Genomic DNA, 20746 nt, shown 5'->3' on the forward strand with positions numbered 1-20746 from the left:
AGGTGACCACCGCTCCGGTGGTGAGCTGACCACCGGAGCTGAAATAACGTTGAGCGGTGGCGAGTAAAAACAGAGAAGGGCTGAGGCGGTGGTTGGCTCTTCACCGCGGTTCGTGACGTCATGTTGTAGCTCGGTGGTCACCTCACCACCGAAAATCCAGTCTTTTGTGTGTGATGTGATGTCTTTGCCCTGCTGCGTCTCTACAGCCTCTCTCTTGCCACTGTATAACTGTCTCTCAACCTCTGTGCTGCCTTCTGGTGACTGGATTTCCATCACGGGATCAATAAAGGTCTTGGCTTTAATGACAGGTGCCATTAAAAAAAAAGAAAACAGTGAATTATTCTGTAATCATCAAAATAACTCTTTGATTTTAATGGCACCGGCCTTTTGAGCTGAATAAACATAAACATACATGGGTCTTATCTTATCGCAAGTAAGTAATGTTGGGAACAAACAGTTCCCCAAGCTGGCTCATGGTTCAGGAGCCTATCTCCTGTTTCCGTAGCGTGAGGTAGCTTGATACACTAGTTATCAAGCTAGTACACGCCCTGGACATGATGTACAAGTAAGTACAGGCCTTGGACATGATGTACAAGTAAGTACAGGCCTTGGACATGATGTACAAGTAAGTAAACGGTGGCTGCGATCAAGCCAACGGTGCCGGAGATTAGTTGTCCACAGACAGACGGACGGACAGACGGACACACACACACACACACACACACACACACACGGACGGACGGACGGACGGACGGATGGACGGAGTGCAAAACATACTCTCTCCCCATGCCTTCGGCCTGGTGGAGACAATAAATGCTAGTATAGTTCCATCAAGTCTATCACTTACAGCAGTGGTTCCCAGACTTTTACATGTCAAGGACGCCCAAATTGACACTTATTAAGCCTGCGGACCCCCATTCGAAAATTCACACCAAGGACCCCCATAAGAGAAGATTTGTTACAGCTCTAGCAGTTTCATGGAGCCCCAGTTTGACATGCATTAGTCTACGGATGGACTCCCATTTAATGGCATGTCTATCTCTGGGGCCCTGATGGAAAATCAATGTTCATTTAACTCCGAGTCTACAAATGGAACCAAATGGAATTAGGTTCCATCTGTACACTCTCTGAGTTACAGACCAATAAGGGTTCATCTGGGGTTCCTAACTCATTCATCCGGGGACCGCCTGGTACTCCCTCAAGGACCCCCTAGGGGTCCCTCCCTGGCCCCACTTTGGGAAGCGCTGACTTACAGTGCCTCTAAATCTTCCAGTGACAGTTGAAGCCCAGCGGCGCGGTATAAAAACAAGCTAAGCAGCGCTTCCTGGATGAGCACAATGCAGCCTTTGTGCTGCTCGGCTCTGTCCAGGTGATGTCACACACACAGCAAAGCCAGTTCACTGACATGACACTTGGTTCTAAAGCTGTGGGTCAGGACTCGGTGGGGCCGGACTGGACACACCCAACATAAGAGCGGGAGTCGTTACACCACCAGCCAGGCCACCCACAAGTGTGCGCATGTGAATCGCTCGAGAAACTTTTTCTGGCAGTTCATATAAACAGACACAGACAGACAGCTGTCTGAGACAAATGTTCTTCAGTTAATACAGACACTCAAACCTGGATATTATAATAGTCTACTGTATGTCCTGCTTATATAGATATTATAATAAATCCAACTACTACATGTCCTGCTCAGCAGAGTGACAGCGTTTTTTAAGATGCCTCAGCAGCTAGGCAGGAACACAACAGAAATTTGTGCGGTAAATAAAAAAAGAAAAACACCCCCCAGAGATTGAACGAGACAAGACAGGTGTCTTTTAGGTGTGAATGAGGCCTTAGGGGGCACCAAATGACGACGTGAGACGTTGTGCGGCCGATACAGTGGGCTCCCCTCACTTCACACAAGTGTGATTCGGGAAGGGGTTTTGGACGCGTTTACACTCGACACAAATTTATATTCTAAATCCTGAATGGCGACTGACACTCCCCCACGTCCAATCTGCCAGAGTGTTTGGTACCCCCCCCCCCCCCTTCACCCCCCACCCGGATCTGAACCACTTTGTTGTGATTGTTGTGTTCCTCTCCTTTAATCTCCTCGTCTCTCTGCTTTCTCTCCTCGCTGGCATTTACACTTTCATCTGTCTCTTTCAGGCGTTCTGTCTTTGTCGTATCTACCCCCCCCCCCCCCCCCCCACCTGCATGGTATCGTATAGTTACAATGTACATACTAACATTTTGATAGTAGATTGTTTGGTTCTTGGTTTCACATCCTGCGATCCTATCGTTTACATCATAGGCGCTACACTGTCTGTCTCTCTGCATTCGATGTGTGCAGATTACCTTGCTCATGAAGAAGAGCAGTCTGGCTAAATGCCTACATTTGTAAAATTGTACCTTGGAGGCCAGTAGTTGTTGCTGTGCGTCGATCTGTTGCTGCTGTCTGGAGGCCATCTCCTGCAGCTCAGCCAGGGTCATGTCCATCCTGGGAGAGCCCACCTGGACACAAAGACACAATGCACGTTCAGCAAACATTCTGATGTATTATGATATTATCCATTTCATCAAAAAAACACTCTCCTAGGAGAGTATAATGTTGTACTAATACTATTACTAATAGTAATGTATATTTATAATGTAACACCTAGGAGAGTATAATGTCGTACCAATAGTAATTATGATGTATTTTTTATAATGTAACACCACATACATTAACATGATCCCGCCTATGCCTTTTGTATCTGTCCACATAACTTACTCTTGATGAACGTTTGAACGTTTGAAGAGGCATGCCATAACAAATGTTAACATGAAACTATTAAAACCGGGAAAGCTGTGTGATTTTCTTTTGTTTTTTGCATCGGCTATTCAAAAATAGCGTTTGAAGGACCCGGAAGACTTGACTTCCGGAAAGTACCTCTCGGGGCTCGTTATAATTGGTTGGCTGCCTCCTATGAGAGTACCTCTCGTGCTGTTGCTGTGGTACCTCTACGCCACGCCACGCCGCGCCACGTCACGCCACGTCACGTCACGTCACGTCACGTCACGTCACGTCACGTCACGTCACCAATGTGTGTTGTAGTGTACATATAGACTCACCCCGTTCTCCATCCTTCTGTCCGGGGGAGCCTTCACTCCGTTCCTCTTGGGCTCCAGGCTCCTGGAACCTGCTGAGTAACCATGGAAACGACACAGCACCCGCTCAGTCATCATCAGCTGCATCATGATATGTCTCGTCTGTTTACTCCAAACTCACAACACGCTATAGGCGGTCCTCATGGCGTCCCGTAAACCATTAGCAAAGACAAAGAAATGGGCGATAATACCGAAAATAGCGAGTTTGTAGATCGGCTGTTTATCCGTTTCTTGTACACGACCATTGCACAACGAAGCATATTCGATTTAACCGATTCTTTTAAAATAATTGGAAAAACAAATTACGGGTCGACATAATTTAAAAAAAAAACAATAAATTATAATCTGCGTCTCGATTACTCAATTAACCTGCATGAGCAAGATTTAAGTTGGTTATTGGTCATAATCGATATAATTTCTATTATATTTTAAGTTAATTGGCTCAGCAGCCCTACTCCGAACTCCAGCAAACGACAAAGCGGCAAAGCAAACAGTTTGCCTTCACAGAATGCTGTCACAAAAGTGGCAAGAAGCTTCCCATCTCTTTCTTACTCTCTCTCTCTCTCCCCCATTGCTCCCTCCCTCCTCAGACAAACAGTCTCAACACACACACACACACACACACACACACACACACACACACACACACACACACACACACACACACACACACACACACACACACACACACACACACACACACACACACACACACACACACACACACACACACACACACACAGGTGTGTACGTGTGTACGTCCTTGTTAGGCTGGCTCCGCCACGGGGGTCAGAGGCCAACAGGAGTTTAGACAAACACAGACTGGCTTGTGTTGAAGCAGCTTTAGAGCTTCACTTCTTCGCAGGGACACACAAAGAGATCAGTGGTCGTCTTCGGACCCGTCATAATCCAGAGTATTTAACCCACAACTCAGCGGGCCGCGCCCTTTGTGTGTCTGTGTCTGTGTGTCTGTGTCTGTGTGTGTGTGTGTGTGTGTGTGTGTGTGTGTGTGTGTACGTGCGTTGCGTGTGCGTACATTCCACGTGTCTGTGGAGCACGTATGTTGTTGATCCAGGTTATTAACACATCGGCCGTGGGGGTCTTAGGGAGTCGGTGGAGCGGAACACAGACCCTCGTTGAACAAAGCCCCTTTTAACCTTACATAATGGCTCTGAGCAGCGACCCTTTGACATGTGGTACATGCATGTACCGACACTCAGTGAGTCTCAGTGAGCCAGGCCACACCGTGTTAAGCCTTCAAGGGAGACACATGGGGAGACTTATTAGCAACAAGAAGAACAAGCTTAGTCCACCTGCTCAGGATGAGGACACCACAGAATGGCGTCTATTACTTTGCATATTTGATCTCTGCTGCCGTTTCACATGCGTTTTTTATTTGCACTCTGTCGTACATTTACGTATTAGATAGTGTTGCTCTTGCTTCAACTCTTTTGCTTGTCGTTTATTTAACCCATTTCGGGCGGGAACCCCTTGTGGTGTTTTGAAAAATCGTGACAATGTGGCACAATTCTTTGAATATACTGTATATTCTTTCAGAGTGAACGTTTTTAACTCAAATGTTTGCTCCTGGGGGGGGGGGGGGGGAGGCGGGTCTCTGAAACAACATATTTTCAGATGGGGGTCGGCGGCACATTTCATATATTTTTGGGGGTCCTTGACATGAAAATGTTTGAAAACCACTGACATAGAAACATGAGGTTTTTCAAGAAAACTGTCAGAATTTAGAAGACATTTTGTAGAGCTAAAGGAGGAGACACCCGCACACCGTCTTCACTTGCTCAATAAATAAACGCTCTTATTTACATTTTGCAGACGTTCCTCAGGTCTTTTGACAAACGAAACGTTGCAAATGTAATACAAATGTGTCTTTACTGAGCAAAGCGAAGACAGTGTGTGGGTGTCTCCTTCTCCTTGCATGTTGCTGCTCTACCTACCTACGCACCTGTCGCAGAGCCTTTCAATCAGGTGCGCAAAAGACTATGCTCATCTCGTTGTTAATTTAAAATGTTACTGCAGTTCGCGGGAAGCATGCAAGTGCAGCATCCACTTGTTTTTATGCACAGTGTAAACTTGGGACGTGACTCTAAAAAAAAAAAACTCCAGTCGAGTTGAGTTAGAACACGGTTAGTGCCATGATGATCCACGTGCGTTACAACCTTACTTGACACCCGGCTGTTTTGTAGGGGCTGAGCTGGGCTAAGCTAACCGTGTGGGAAAACAAGAGCAGGCTAAGATAACAGGAAAGGAAAACGGGCATCTAATCCCTGCCCCAGACTCAAGCTGTGAGGGGGGGGGGGGGGGGGGGGGGTTGGTAAGAGGGCTTAGTTATGCAACCGGACAGGATAGACTAAAATACTAGACGTTTCGTCTGCAATTCTAAGAAAAGTGAAAAGTAGCAGACTAACGACAATGTTGCTGGGACATACTAGGACTGCAACTGTTGATTTGATTGCGTTTTAGATTAACCGAATAATCCCTGTTTTATAGTTTGTCGCTCAGCTGTGTCATGCAAAAAAGTTCGAGTTTGTGAGCTTGTAGGCTTTTTATTTATTTATCTAACTTTTCTTATAATGACACCAAAATAAGGACAGGTTATTTACATATTCTTCTTTTAAATAAACTATTGTTTTCATATATATGTTTTCTTTGTATTATTAAAATCAATTAAATTGCTTAGTCGGATGAAGTGTTGCACCTCTACAGTGGGACACCATTCCCCAGACCCCATGTGTCTCTAACATGCAGGCTAAACAAGGCTTGACAGGGGATTTGAAGCCCGTTCATCTGAATCCATGTCTGGATCTAGAGGGGGTCCTAATAAGATACATGCTACAGTGCAGCTGTGCTATTGGAAAGAGTCTGCTATGGCCGTTATGTAATACACCTTTTCCACAAGATCCCACATGCAGAGAGAAAGAGAATGTGTGTGTGCGTGTGTGTGTGCTTGCGTGCCTGCGCAACTTTCGAGGAATCCCAGGAGCAGACGGACCAGGTGTCAAATGTTTTTTTCCCCTTTAAGAGTCAGCTCTACATAGGTAAGACAGGTCTCACGACTGAAAATGTTTGCATGACCAAGATTTGTAAGGCTGCATGAAAGGAGACTTTTATGGAAGATGCTCTAAAATAATAACCGAAAATAGACGATCTACAAGCGTCTCAATGCGTGATGCATTGAGAGCACGTTTTCGTTGCGCAACATGCCCCCAAAAGACGACACGATGGACACGGCTTGGAATCAAAAAGACTGAAATCAGTCGTGGCGACTGAGAACTTGAATCCATTGCTTACCAGACTCCCTGCTGGGGGCTCGGTCGTGGCGGAGGAAGAATCGGACCTCTGCTCGGTGCTGGCCCCATCGCTGCAACACGTCCAGCATCCTCTCCCCATCGCCTACGGGACGCTCTGCAAAGACAATACACATGGTTAGGTTAGTGATTGAGCCTGTACCCGTATCGTTTACGATAGCCAGTCACTCATATTTGATACAGTCCGTTTCTGGCGGGAAATGTAACTAATTCGGCCATTAGCGATTTCTCACCGTCAATTCCCCCGGGATCATTTGTTTATTTTACGCGACATTAAACAAGTCTAATGGGGGGGGAAAACGTGACCCAGGTAGGATGCAGTTGTAGGAAATAGTATGCATGTTATAATTCTGTGAAGTTGCCCAAACTGAAATAAAAACAAAGAAAAATAAAGAAAAGGGGTGCAAATTGGAAAACCTTTTAAGGGAGAATCTTTATTCTTTGGCATTTCCAAGCATAGTATGAGGTGTTTTTTATGTTGAAAGTGACACTGACACTGTGTATGTTGTTTGTTTTTAAATGAAGTTGTGGTTTTTATTATTTTATTGTAAAGCACTTTGGTACAACTTTGTTGTTATTTAAATGTGGTATATAAATAAAGATGGTATGGTATGGTTGGTATATTGACATGTAGATGGCACGTTGTTTAGAGAGATACTAGGCTCATTACCTTTGTGTCCTACTTTCTGGAGGCACTGGCACTACATCATTCTCTCTGCATTCTATGTGCGTGATTATTTACCTCGCTGTGGGTAAGAGGGAATGATACCCAAATTGTAAAGCCATCAGTGGTCTCATTCTTATTTCTTTTTTTTTGGTTTGTTTCTTGTTTTTTTGTGTGTGTGGAGGTTTCTTGACAATGTCTTTGTCTTGTGGAAACACTTGAGCAGATTGGCTGGCGCTCTCCTCACTCACTTAAGGCAGCGTTGTCACGGCAACGGCTGTGAAGCCCAGGTCCTCGAGCTGTGATTGTGGCATTGTGCATACTTCACTTCCTGAGTGAGAATCAAAGGACGGGGGAGGGGCTTTAATGTTCCTCCCACTTTACCTGAGACTCACAGAGCACACGGAGCAGCCAATCCAAACCGCCCCAAATAATTGACAAATCACTAGGAGTTTGTTGATGTTAAGAAAATGTGGTCAAACAATAAAAAATAAAGCAGGGGCTCACAACTCACTTTAAGATGCTCCAAACTTTATTTAACGACAGGCAGGAAGAAAATACAATATACTTTGTCAAGTATAGATACTCACACCCACTCACCAGAACCTCCTATGCTGTAGGACGCTATGCTCCTTAATGCCACTCACCAGAACCTCCTGACCTATGCTCTAGGACGCTATGCTCCTTAATGCCACTCACCAGAACCTCCTATGCTGTAGGACGCTATGCTCCTTAATGCCACTCACCAGAACCTCCTATGCTCTAGGACGCTATGCTCCTTAATGCCACTCACCAGAACCTCCTATGCTGTAGGACGCTATGCTCCTTAATGCCACTCACCAGAACCTCCTATTCTCTAGGACGCTATGCTCCTTAATGCCACTCACCAGAACCTCCTGACCTATGCTCTAGGACGCTATGCTCCTTAATGCCACTCACCAGAACCTCCTATTCTCTAGGACGCTATGCTCCTTAATGCCACTCACCAGAACCTCCTGACCTATGCTCTAGGACGCTATGCTCCTTAATGCCACTCACCAGAACCTCCTATTCTCTAGGACGCTATGCTCCTTAATGCCACTCACCAGAACCTCCTGACCTATGCTCTAGGACGCTATGCTCCTTAATGCCACTCACCAGAACCTCCTATTCTCTAGGACGCTATGCTCCTTAATGCCACTCACCAGAACCTCCTGACCTATGCTCTAGGACGCTATGCTCCTTAATGCCACTCACCAGAACATCCTATGCTCTAGGACTCTATGCTCCTTAATGCCACTCACCAGAGCCTCGCCACATCTCGGCCAGGTGGCAGTCCGTCTCTCCCGGCTCCTTGCACAGCTCCACCACGTCCCGGCACAGCGTCTCCGGGGTGACGGGCACCTCGGTAAAATGCTGATCATTGTTACTGAGGTACACTGTCAGGAACATCTGGAGGAGGAAGACACGGACATGTTAATGAGGTTGGCACGCTGTCAGGAACATAATGGAGGAATGAAAAGGAAGGGAGGAGACACGGACATGTTAATGAGGTTGATACCATGTCAGGAACACATGGAGGAGAGACGGAGACACAGGGGAGAACTGAAGAACTGCTTCCAAATTCCCACCTTAGTACTTAACTTAGATATGACAACCCTGCATGCCTTGGTCAAGTGTTACCATGTTTTTGGAATATACTATTCCCTGGCTCATGTGATGCCTGATGGGTAAACATTATCCAGCAAAATGTCTGCTGCTCCATTGTACTCTGTGTGATGCCGTCTAATTCCTAGATAAATACCTACAATATCCCTGTCAGTGTGTCTAATACATAGATAAATACCTACAATATCCTTGTCAGTGTGTCTAATACATAGATAAATAACCTACAATATCCCTGTCAGTGTGTCATAATCATGAACGGGAAGTGCGATTAAAAGGCTTTTAAAGCCGTAGCCGTACCGGAATATGTTCACGGCTCTGATGTGTCCGTCGGCATGGAATGAGAGCTTAGATAAGGCTGAAAATAGATGCAATAATATTGTTTCTATTGGTATAATATTATTAGACCACAGGTGCCTTGTGTGACGTGGCACGAGCTGAGCTGAGCGAGGTCTATCTCTGTGCAACAAACCTCGGCCCTGTGCGATATGCTATCCAAACGAGTCACCAAAACAACTACACTCGAAACAGGACAGAGTGTCTGTTCTTGGACACTTGCAGTGTATCCGCTCACATCCGCCGATCTACAAGCTCACAATGTGTTGGGGGTAGAGTAGAGACCATAAAAAGTATGGCTCTTCGGGGGGGGGGGGGGACAGTGTCCTAAATCCGCATTACGGACCATGGTTTTTTCCCTAGTATTCTAGAAGTGTCAGCGGGACTACAGGGACTATGGGGAACATCAGAGGTCAGGAAGGGTCACAGACACAGACACAAAGCACCAGTAGCAGCTGTTGTCCCCCGACAGGAAAACAAACTATTGTCAGAGAGGCCTTTAGCCTTTACAACTGTTAGGACGCACTGCTTAACCTATTTAGACCTGAGGACGATTCTACAATGTCTTCTAAATCCTGACAGTTTTCTGAAAAACCCTATGTTCTCAAACATTTTCACGTCAAGGACCCCCAAAAATATATGTAAATGGCCGCCGACCCCATCTGGAAATATGTTGTTCCAGGGACCTCCCGGAAGCAAAGATTTGAGTTAAAAACATGCGCTCTGAAAGAGTATAATATTCAAAGATTTGAGGCACATGTTCACGATTTAAAACAAAATAGCAGACCTACAAGCTCATAGCGCGGCACTCGGTTGTACTTTTACTACACTACGTTTATTTGAAAAACTTTAGTTACTAGTTGTTAGTTTGCAGATTTAGATTATTACAAAGCATAAAGGCTACATTAACCACTTCATTGTGGCAATTTGAAAATGGCAGATCTACAAGCTCACAATGTGTCGCATAGCGACGCATTGTGAGCTTGTAGATCTGCATTTTCAAAGGATTTCAATACATTTGAAGACTTGAAATGGGACATTGTGCGTAATGAGTACTTTCTACTTTTAGTACTTTTAAGTACATTTTGATGCCAAAACGGTTGTTACTTTTACTCAAGTACATTTTTAATTCCGGACTTCTACCTGTAACTTCTATATTGTAGTATTGCTATTTTTTTTAGTATTAAAAGTACTTTTTCCTCCACTGCTAATCCTCACATTTAAAGTCTCTTCCAAAAAGAAAATATAAATAAATTATTTCACCAGTGTAAGCGTGGCATGGCCAGCAGATAAGACGGAAGTGATGGATTGGATGGTGTGAGTATGTGTGTGTGTGTGCGTGCGTGCGTGTGTGTGTGTGTGTGTGTGTGTGTACGTGCGTGACTCAGGGGATCTGAGTCACACCGGTGTCTTTGTTCCCCGGGGATATGCAAATGAATGATCTCTTCAATGGAGCTAACGATCAGTGATTCATCATGCTCGCTAATCTACAGTTCCCACACACAGCTGTGAGAATAGATCTGGGGGTCTTGACGATTCTCGCAGGAAGAAGAAGACCCCCACGGGAGAGGAGAACCGACGACAACAGAACTGGATTGATCAGACTGACTCACCACCACCCATTTATTATTATTAGACATATTTGATCCCTTGGGGGAAATTCTGTTTTCAGCTTCAACCGACTGATTTGCTGCCTAAATGGTCAGACTTAAGTGCAGGAGGGGCAGGGGGGGGGCACTTAGGGGTTACATTGATCTTGCTCAGGGACACCTCAGCAAGATTTCCGGGGGCCGGGCAAGGACTATATAAAGAGGACGGGAAGCGAAGACCGTAAGGGCGCCGCCATGTTGCTCACATGGTGCTCCATGGAAGAAAGAAACATGCGCAATGGGCTTTATGCAGCCAACACTTCCGCGTTCAGCTTCCTTGGTCTGCAACTGCGCATGTTTCTTTCCTTCATGGAGCACCATGTGAGCAACATGGCGTGCCGCCCGTACGGTCTTCGCTTCTTGTCCTCTTTAGACAGTCCTTGGGGCCGGGGAATCGAACCTGGGACCTTCCATTTCCCAGCAGGCAGCATAGGGCTCCATTTTTGTCACTGCTAAACCCATTATCCTAAACTTCTTTGCCTTTTTTTTTCTTCTTTTTTTTTAACTATTTTGCAAAACATTTTTGAACACGGGTGTCCTTAAGTTGGCTAAATAATACCAAAGCCAGGACTCTTTAGAAGTCCATCATTAAAGCCCCCCCCCCCCCCCCCCCCCCCCCCCCCCCCCCCCACCCCCCCCCCCCTGCTGTAGAGTAAAGTACACCTCACAGACATCTCTGACGCTCGTCAGTAATTCATTCGGAAGAGCTTGTTGGGAACAGCTGACATCGTCAGGGCTTCCTGTTAGCATTGAGTAAGTAAGGGCATTCAAATGACCCCGTTAATGTCTGTGAGAGACAGACAGAGTCAATGAGAAACTACAGAGGAGGCGGGGCTTAGTGTGTGTGGGAAGAAAAAAAACACATAAGAGAATGGAGGACAGCACAACAGTAACGGGAGGGGGGGTGTCAGGTGGGGAGGCGCTCCAAGTCAGCACTAGGAGTTAATGATCCAGGACCCTCGGCCCACACACACACACACAAACACACAGACCACTCTACCAGCAAAGTGTCAGCAAAGTGCCAGCAAATTACGGGATTCAGGCCCCCAGGCTGCATCCCGTAATTTGCTGGCACTTTGCTGACGCCGTACCGTACCGGTGACCTTCATGCACCGTCCTTAACTCAAACTGACCGTCCCCCTCACTCACTCATTGCCAGTACAGTCCCACTACGCCTATACGGTCTATGCCAGCCATTCACAAACTGTGGGCAGTGGCCCCGCTGGTGGGGTGTGAGGAATGAGGATATTTCAAGTGTCCCCCCCTCCTCCTCCCCCAGTATGTGTGGGAGGGTGCACCTAAAATATGTTGGTGGTGGCAGCTACAGTACAGTATATGAAAAGGTTCGGCTCCCCCAGTGCAACTAGTGAAACTGTGTGTCTGAGGGGAGCGGTTAACAAATACTGTAACTGAACCAATGAAAGGTTAAGAGACATCTCATCCCGGGAGACATGTCCGGTCTTTTGGGGCGACATGACCGGTGAGTTATCCGGACTTTCCGGGTGAGATGTCCGCACTTTTGAAAAAAAGTTGGAAAAAGGGCAAGTTATCCAGTTACCAATGAAAGGTATTAACAAACTAAATCTGGAACACAGGTTCACATTTTCTGAAAACGTTTTGGGACATGCAAGGTTTCTGCCCCGATCCGACAGCGACAATGTGCTGACTGAGGTCCGGTGAATAATATGCAACGTCGCTGAGTCTCCTGTGTGATCTTGGAAGTATGGGGGAATGAATGTAATCGGTCCAGCTAGCTGGAGACAAGGCTAGCACAGGCTTCTTTTCTGACACTCTGCTTTCCCCTCAGCCAAAACAACTCCTTCCTAAGCACATTAAATATTCATTAGATAGACACCACTGTCCAGAGGAATTAAACAGCTCACTAATAACAACTCCATGATGAGACCCACTAAACCCGCAGAGCCAGGAGTTAAACCACAGAGCCCCTGTGACCGTAGGCCTTTGGCTCTCAAACCTTTTCATGACGAGGACACCCCCCCCCCCCCCCCCCCAAATAATAAAATGTGTCCCCTTTTAGAAAAAATGTGTTAGATTAAAAAGCTTGATCTGCGAGCTTGTAGATCGACTATTTTCAAATATCCAATGTTTATAGGGTTCAAGCGGTTTAAACTGCATAAACACATTTGGGGGGGGGGGGGGGGGGCTTCAGACGCTTCGCTTAAATCTTCTACGAGCCAAAGAGAGAGAGAGCGTAGGAGACAAGCTACTGCTATATCACGCTTCCTTCCTAGAGTACCTACCCAGGGGAAGGAGGGGAGGCTGGGGAGGAGTGGGGAGCATGCCGCTGCTGCGTGGGGGGGACAGAATTATAATTCCACCCTGAGCATCGGCGGCCAGAGGACAGCAAGCTTCTTTCCTCTCTCTCCAAGTCTTACAGAATTATAATTCCACCCCGAGCATCGGCGGCCAGAGGACAGCAAGCTTCTTTCCTCTCTCTCCAAGTCTTACTAGTAATCTCTAGTAAGAGAGTGGTGACACTAGCGTTGACTACTGACTCCCATTGTAACAATGGAATGTGGAAGTGCTCATTCTATCTCAATGGGATAGTTCCAATGTTTAGAACTATAGCCCATAGCACCCCGCCTTGTGGCGAGACCAAAGCGTGGCGCCACTCTCTTACTATATCACTCTGTCCAAGTATTTCTCCGTTTCCGTCTCCATTACTCTTCCCCCTTCCACATTATTATGATGATAATGACATTTGCAGCTTTTGTGTATATTCTGACTTCCCAGGTCAAACTACTGTAGAGCACTCTCTCTGACACACACCCAAATTGCATTGTCCAGGTCTTGTGTGTTTATGTCCACTTGTTGTTTCCGTTTGTCTGTAGTTTTATTTATGAGTCACATTATGCTATTGTCACACACACACACACACACACACACACACACACACACACACACACACACACACACACACACCACACACACACACACACACACACACACACACACACACACACACACACACACACACACACTTTAAAATTAGAGAAGAGCGAAAATATAATCTGAAACGGCCAATGTAAGACCGGGGGGTGGAGAGAGTTCTCCCCATTGAAAAATGCTGGTCAGCCTTACTGTATATCTCCTGGACAGACTTGTCTCTCTCTCTCTCTCTCTCTCTTTTCTCTCTCATTCGGAGAGAGAAACAGACACATATAAGGGGTTTCATGCGGTTTACTGTAAATCACCTCAGTGCTTTCCTGCCTGCCTCTATCTGACCAACCCCATGTGCCCATCATCAGGCAGGACAGATAGTCCGGAGGGGGAGGGTGCAAAGTCTCTGCCAAGTCCGTCCCAATCTCACTGATGCATGCTCTTTCTTTACTGCCCTTCAGGTGCTGAGCTCGGCCCCTTGTGCAAAGGGCCCTGGGCAATATAGACCTGAGCTCCATTCTACAAATGTCTTGTCTTGAAAACCCCACGTTTCTATGTCAGTGGTGCTCACACTATTTCATGTCAAGGACCCCAAGAAACATTATATGTATTTGGCCTCCGACCCCAATCTGAAAATATGTTGTTCCAGGGACCCCCCTCCCAGAAGCAAAGATTTGAGTTAAAAATGTCCGCTCTGAAAGAATATATATATTCCAAATTTGCGACACATTTTCACGATTTTTCAAAAATAGCAGACCTACAAGCTCATAGCGCGGCACCGAGTGCCGCGCTATGAGTTTGTAGATCTGCTATTTTTCAATAGCTAAAGTATAACATAATGCTTAAAACACCAAAAGGGGTTCCCGCTTTGACTGCCTCCCGCGATTCAGTCTAATGTCCCTCACCACTGCATGTAGCAGTGGGGTGAAAACGCCCTAATTGGTTAATCCGATAAACAATTTAAGCCCTATATTATATCACCTTTGTTGCATGCATAAATAGGAGCTCACAACACACAAAAGCTTAATCGAGGCAAAAAGTTTGAAATAACGTCGGCCGGCCATACCCGTGCGAGCTTCAATGTGCTCCTGTCTCTGTCTCTGGCTACCAGAGGCCCCCTGAGGGACACAAGTGTGTTCCATTGATTTCCTGTATGTCCCTCTGCTAAACAGCGAGAGGAGAGGGGAGGTCCACTGGGAACTGGCTTTTCAGGCCTCCCCGCTTGTTTTGCCAGAAGACTTAGGATGCCTGCAGTTCAAACATAAACAATGTAACCCATGGCCAATTAGACAAAGGCATGCTATCGGGGGGGTGTGCGTCAGTGTGTATGTGTGTGTGTGTGTGTGTGTGTGTGTGTGCGCGCACGCACAGTGTGTCATTCTAACTGATCATTAAGATAACGTGCACTGACACACGTGTGCTCCAACACAAAAGGGCAGAGAGCAGTCTAGTACTACTACACACAGAGTTACAGACCTGTCGTGGTCATTCAGGTCTAGATCTCTTTATCTATACAGAATCTCTGATTCTGTACGTCCGTGGCAAAAACGGAATATTGATCAAAATGGTCACCACAAGCCAGCATGGGGAAGACCCCTGAATCCCAGAACAGGCAGAATGAGACTCAGAGACTCAGGGTTTGGGGAGAGGGTCTGGTGGTTCCATTTGAACAGAATGAGACTCAGGGTTTGGGGAGAGGGCTGGTGGTTCCATTTGAACAGAATGAGACTCAGGGTTTGGGGAGAGGGGCCGGTGGTTCCATTTGAACAGAATGAGACTCAGGGTTTGGGGAGCGGGCTGGTGGTTCCATTTCCTCGTCAGAACAGTTACGCTTCAGTCGGCTTTTAAGAGGCTTAGCCTTTCGATCGTGCACGTCCCTCTCGGACGCCGCGAGCCCATTCTCTCCTTGTAAAGGGTCAATTCTGCTGCATTAATCTCCCGAGACCGCCGTGTAAACCTGATTGCCCTCTTATCGAGTTAGAATAAAAGAGCGTTCAGAACTGTCTGCCGCTGCAGTTTCCTATCTCACGCCGCCAAGAATAAACTACGCACGACGGGTCCAAATACAATCACTCTGCCGCATCAGGCCCATTCATTACCAAATGAAAGCCCATTATAGGGAATAAACATCGATGCAGCTATAAATGGAAAAATACATAAAAACAAAAGTCACTGCTGCAACAACCGTATGTCTAATGCTCATTTGGTATTAACATACACCTGTTTACCAGGCAGCTCAGTGGCCTTGTGTTTGAGTGTCCGTCCTAAGATTGGGAGGTCAGTAGTTCTCAAACACTTTCCAGATTTTTCGAAAATGTAAAGAAATAGCAAATGCACAAGCTCGCAGCGCGGCACAAAAAGTGACACGCCGTGAGCTTGTATACCTGCTATTTTTGAATAGCCAACGCTAAAATCTAAAATGACACGGGATGCTTTCCCGGTTCAAACTCACTCGCCGCAAAGCTCGTCTTTTGACATCTTTTTGTAACTTTATTGATTCATTATTATTTATTGATGGTCTCGCTGGTATATCCACCGCCTAGCAGCGTCCCCGTCGCTAGGTAAGAGCTCGGCTCGCCAGTGGTCCCGTCAATGAAATGAGTCCACCGCCATTACAAGCGCTATCTAAAAACGTTGATGTTAGACAGTTAGAGGCTCATTACTAAAATCGTCGCTACCTCGCCGTTACAATATTAATGGGCTATTAAACACTTTGGCACTTGCATTGGATAGCTATTCTCCGAGTGGAATAGTAAGAGAGTGGCGACACGCTTTGATCTCGCCTATGGGAACTATCCCATTGAGATAGAATGAGCACTTTCGCAATTCCATTGTTACAATGGGAGTCAACGCTAGTGTCGCCACTCTTACTAGATTACTCTGGCTATTCTCAGCCTGTCAATGGATCTGTCCCTATCAAGTAAACTGTAAATAAGCAGTCATATAAATGAGGAAGAGAAATGATTAATTTACCTTGTAATAGGAGCAGAGAAAACAGTGTCGGACTATTTCAGAATGTCAGGAGAGAGACTACAGAAAAATCCCACACAGAACTTAATCAGTAGACCTTTATAGCCGGTCTGTTAACTTAATTATGACCCCCATCACAATCAGCCAAGCTGGCAGATAGACCCTGACGAAGACCTTTTGGTCGAAACGCGTAGGTCCTGTTATTTATTTGCCTTGCTCATCATCAAATAAACTATTTAATTTTTCACCAAAGACGTGCCTTGGATTCTTTTCTTTTCAAGTCTGCAATTCCCACTTTGACAACCTTTTGTCTATATGGTTTTACCTGTATCACCAAAGAGCACCCATCTAAGAGCCACTAACAGATCCCTGCAGCGCTTCCATTCCTCTACCCCCATCACATTCACCTGCTTGCAGGACGATGACAATGCAAATGATTTGTTGTTAATTATGCCACACAAATGTGATGCATTCATTTATAGCTTGCTTACTGCATATACCATGCATGTACCTGCATATAATGTCACTACACACTGTAGTCTACATGTGTGTAGAAAAAGTCAAGTGAAACAAGCACGAGAAACAAACCAAACCAAATGTTGTTGTTTTATCTCCAATAGACCTACTGAATATATACGTACTGTATATAAATAATTGCAGGCCAGGGGTAGAGAGATACAGGTCATTCAATCACTTAAACACTATTTCATATACTTTGGCAAGTGAAGTTGTCGTGCGAAAAGGGGTTATGGCTAGATATGCCGCATGTCGAACAACAGCAGTTGCCTCTGGGAGGCAGCGGGAACGACAAGACACAGCGACAGAGGCCGTCCGCTGTCCTTGACCATGGCTGAGGGGCTTGCCTGGGGGGGGGGGGGGGGTGCATTCTGCCCATCACATGAGCACGCACACACACACTCACTTTCCATGATTACACATATTGCTGTGGTAAGCAATCGAGCCAACCAAGTCTTGTTGAGCGAGTCACCTCTGAATGTGATTACTGTGAGTTTATGAGGAGAACTGCACCCTGCACGGAGAATGCTGCGGCAGGATCTCCCCGTCCCGTATTATAGCCCCGCGAGAAGCATCTCTGTCCTCCCGGGGCCAAAACACTGTGCCTCAAGACTTGACACAGTTCCAGCACAGAGTACACCTTCAAAAAGGCATGATGGCAAAAAGAATAAAGAAATAAAATAACCCAGTTTACAGTCAGCTATATGCATTATTCCTCTTCTTCTCTCTCTCTCTGCCTCATTGGGGGAAATGAAGGGGCAAGTTAGAAAAGGTCAGAGGTCAAATACAATGCATGAGACAGAACATTGGGGGTGAGGAGGGGGGGGGCATGCAGTTCTCCCGTTGACTGCAATATTTAGGAAGACATGCAGGAGCAGACATGCTGAAACTGCAGCAAGTCACTATCTGCACTGCAGTACACGAGGGGTATAAATTTATAATCTAACCTCACAGCGTGCAGGATGCTGCTGTTCCTAATCTACATGATGAGTTCAAACGCTGTGCGTCCTTTATAGCAATGTGCAATACACTGACATTATTTATATCCATACCATGATATACAAGACTATCGTCCGGAAGTTTGTAATATCTATAGACAAACTATGAAACGTATCCACAATAGTTCTATTATTCACCTTTACCCATTGACCTTAATTACATAGGCATTACTGGTGATCAAAAAATCTAGTAGAGTACATACTGTATGAAAGCAGCAATAGTAATTTGGTCAAACATTTAGTGACATTAGATTTTATCCATATCGTAGCATATTTTTTATATTTTAACAACTAAAATATTGCATGGGAGTTAACAGTTAATGGGACCCACCTGGAACTAAATATTTTCAAAATGGGTGTCCTGGCCAAATGCATATTAATTTGTTGTTGGCATATAGAGAAGAAATATCTTTGAACATTCCCCCTACAACATTTTAAGGCAAAAGAAATATAGTAGCGTATATTTATTGGCACGTACATAGTCAGCATTGGGTCGGCAAGCAAGCATGGCCATCACACAACAGAATTTTCTGGTACCAAGTGGCTTTAACTGCTTTAAAAACCTAGCCCTTACACGCCTTATCGGTCAACTTTTCACCGGTTCACAGTTCAAGCAAGGAGCAAACACAGATTCAGCCCAGAGGGCTTTGCTCAGGGAGCGACCAATAAATGTCTTAGAGAGTGGACATCCGGCGCTCAGATTGTGTAGCGTGTGAACTTGGCCTAATTATAATAAGAGGTTAAAGAAAGCAGTGGTGTTTTCACCTGGATTCCTCACAGGTATCACAGTCACTTTTCTAAGGCAGGGAAACCGATACCTGCTCGGGTAACTCTTGTGATGTGTATTGTCTTTCTCGTAGGGAGAACAGGTTTGTGTGCAGCACTGCAGGAATGGGCCATCGAGGGACCACACAGACTGCATGTATGCATTTAAAAAGACATTCGTTTAGCATTTATTTAGAGTGTGTGTGAAAAATGGTGAGTGAAACTGAACTCATTTTTCATGACAAAAGCTGGATGCTCTGTGCTCAGTGTGCTGAGTCTTATTATAAACACATCTTTACATTTTTATTTAGATTGCACTTTACATTTGAAACAAATCTCAAAAGTGCTAAATCATCAGTGCTACATCAATTAAATTATTACGGTACAGCACTTAAGAGACCAGTTTATGGTCGGGTATTACAACGTTGCCATTATGGAAATGGTACGAGTCCCAGAGTTATGAGTTATTATTACATCCACCACTGTAATGGGTTTGACTGACTTTTATAATCCATTCTTCTTAAAAGCAGACGGCGGTTCATAACACCGGCCTTGGTGTGCGTGCGTGCGTGCGTGCGTGCGTGCGTACGTACGTTTGCCCAGTATCTAGTGCCGGTCTAGTGCCACATTAGTGTGAGAGAAATAAGCAACCAGGTCTATGAAAACAAGCTCAAAAGAAGTGATCAGTTTTACCATTTGAGCTCCATTACATAAACGATTTGAAAACAGATGATCTACAAGCTCACAGCGGTCTGCGATGGGACGCGTTGTGATGTTGTAGATTGGGCCTTGACATGAAAATGTTTTAAGAACCACTGGTTTAAAAAGCAACAGGGAGGGGAACAATCCCAAATAAGCAACTACACTTTAGAAACGAGCCCATTAAAACCGCAACCCACAACGACCAATATTTACAAGCAACTTTACAGAAAAAGGAGCTCAAAGTGGCTTATAGTAAGCCGGACATGGCAACACTGCTAGTATGCCCGTCCAGGCGATGTGACTGTGTGCTGCTTACGTAACAACCACAGAGAGCCCCCCCCCCCAAACAGAGTAAACACAAAGCCTGTGCCTGACTACAGAGGAAGCCAGCGGCTCAGGTTTCTGTTGACACACACACACACACACACACACACACACTAAAGTCTGCTTACCCGGAGCATTACCTCATTTTCCCACCTTCATAACAGATAGATTGTCGTGGTATGGTGTTAAGCCTGACATTTTACAGTCTCAAGAAGACGTGTGCAGTCAAAGAGAGCAACACACCACAACTGAAAGAAAGTGCAGGCCAGGCAGGCGAGCGCACAAACTTTCACCTGCTTGAAAGTTCCACACACACACGCAGGCGCACACACACACACACACACACACACACAAACACAAACACGTAGAGAAGAAAGATATTTTTGGGGAACATTCGCCCCCCCTACAAAAATGGCAATGGAGAAAATCTGCGTACAGTATGTTAACTTTCTTTCAGTGAAGTGAGTCCAATGGAAATAGTGTATGACAGACACATATGATTTTATAGCAAAATTGTCACAGAAAACATGCCCCCCAAAATGTTATTTTTTCTTTTTGTATTTCTTATGCAACGTAAAATATACAAGCTCAGTCACAACACGTCGCAAAGCGACACACTAGCTTGTAGACGCAAGGGGAAAGTCATGTACCGGTATACTCTGTACTGTAGGGTTGTCGTTGGAGACATAATGGGCCAATAAATAAACCAGCACGGAAACTGTGGCCTAAAAGGTGGCATATTGGCATCCATCAATCCATGTCGAAAGAACAAGGCTGAGAGATAGGGGGGTGAATTAAGGTAGAGGGTGTTGTTGG

General features: G+C 45.6%; 1 protein-coding gene across 5 annotated transcripts in view; it reads right to left on the bottom strand.

Moving 5' to 3' along the window:
* LOC310866103 (apoptosis-stimulating of p53 protein 2-like) overlaps positions 1 to 20746 on the bottom strand; it is a 52907-nt gene that overhangs the window by 25000 nt on the left and 7161 nt on the right. For 3 of the 5 annotated variants that reach the window (XM_083775449.1, XM_083775448.1, XM_083775446.1), the window contains exons 3-6: positions 8409 to 8556; positions 6445 to 6558; positions 3100 to 3170; positions 2398 to 2499 (exon numbers count right to left, since the gene is read on the bottom strand). In XM_083775449.1, the coding sequence (XP_083631575.1) occupies positions 2398 to 2499; positions 3100 to 3170; positions 6445 to 6558; positions 8409 to 8556 (435 nt within the window). The remainder of the gene's footprint in view (positions 1 to 2397; positions 2500 to 3099; positions 3171 to 6444; positions 6559 to 8408; positions 8557 to 20746) is intronic. The other 2 variants (XM_083775450.1, XM_083775447.1) reach the window with 1 other exon arrangement.

Source organism: Protomyctophum parallelum (genome assembly GCF_964188405.1).
Source record: "Protomyctophum parallelum genome assembly, chromosome: 10".
Taxonomy (NCBI): Eukaryota; Metazoa; Chordata; class Actinopteri; order Myctophiformes; family Myctophidae; genus Protomyctophum; species Protomyctophum parallelum.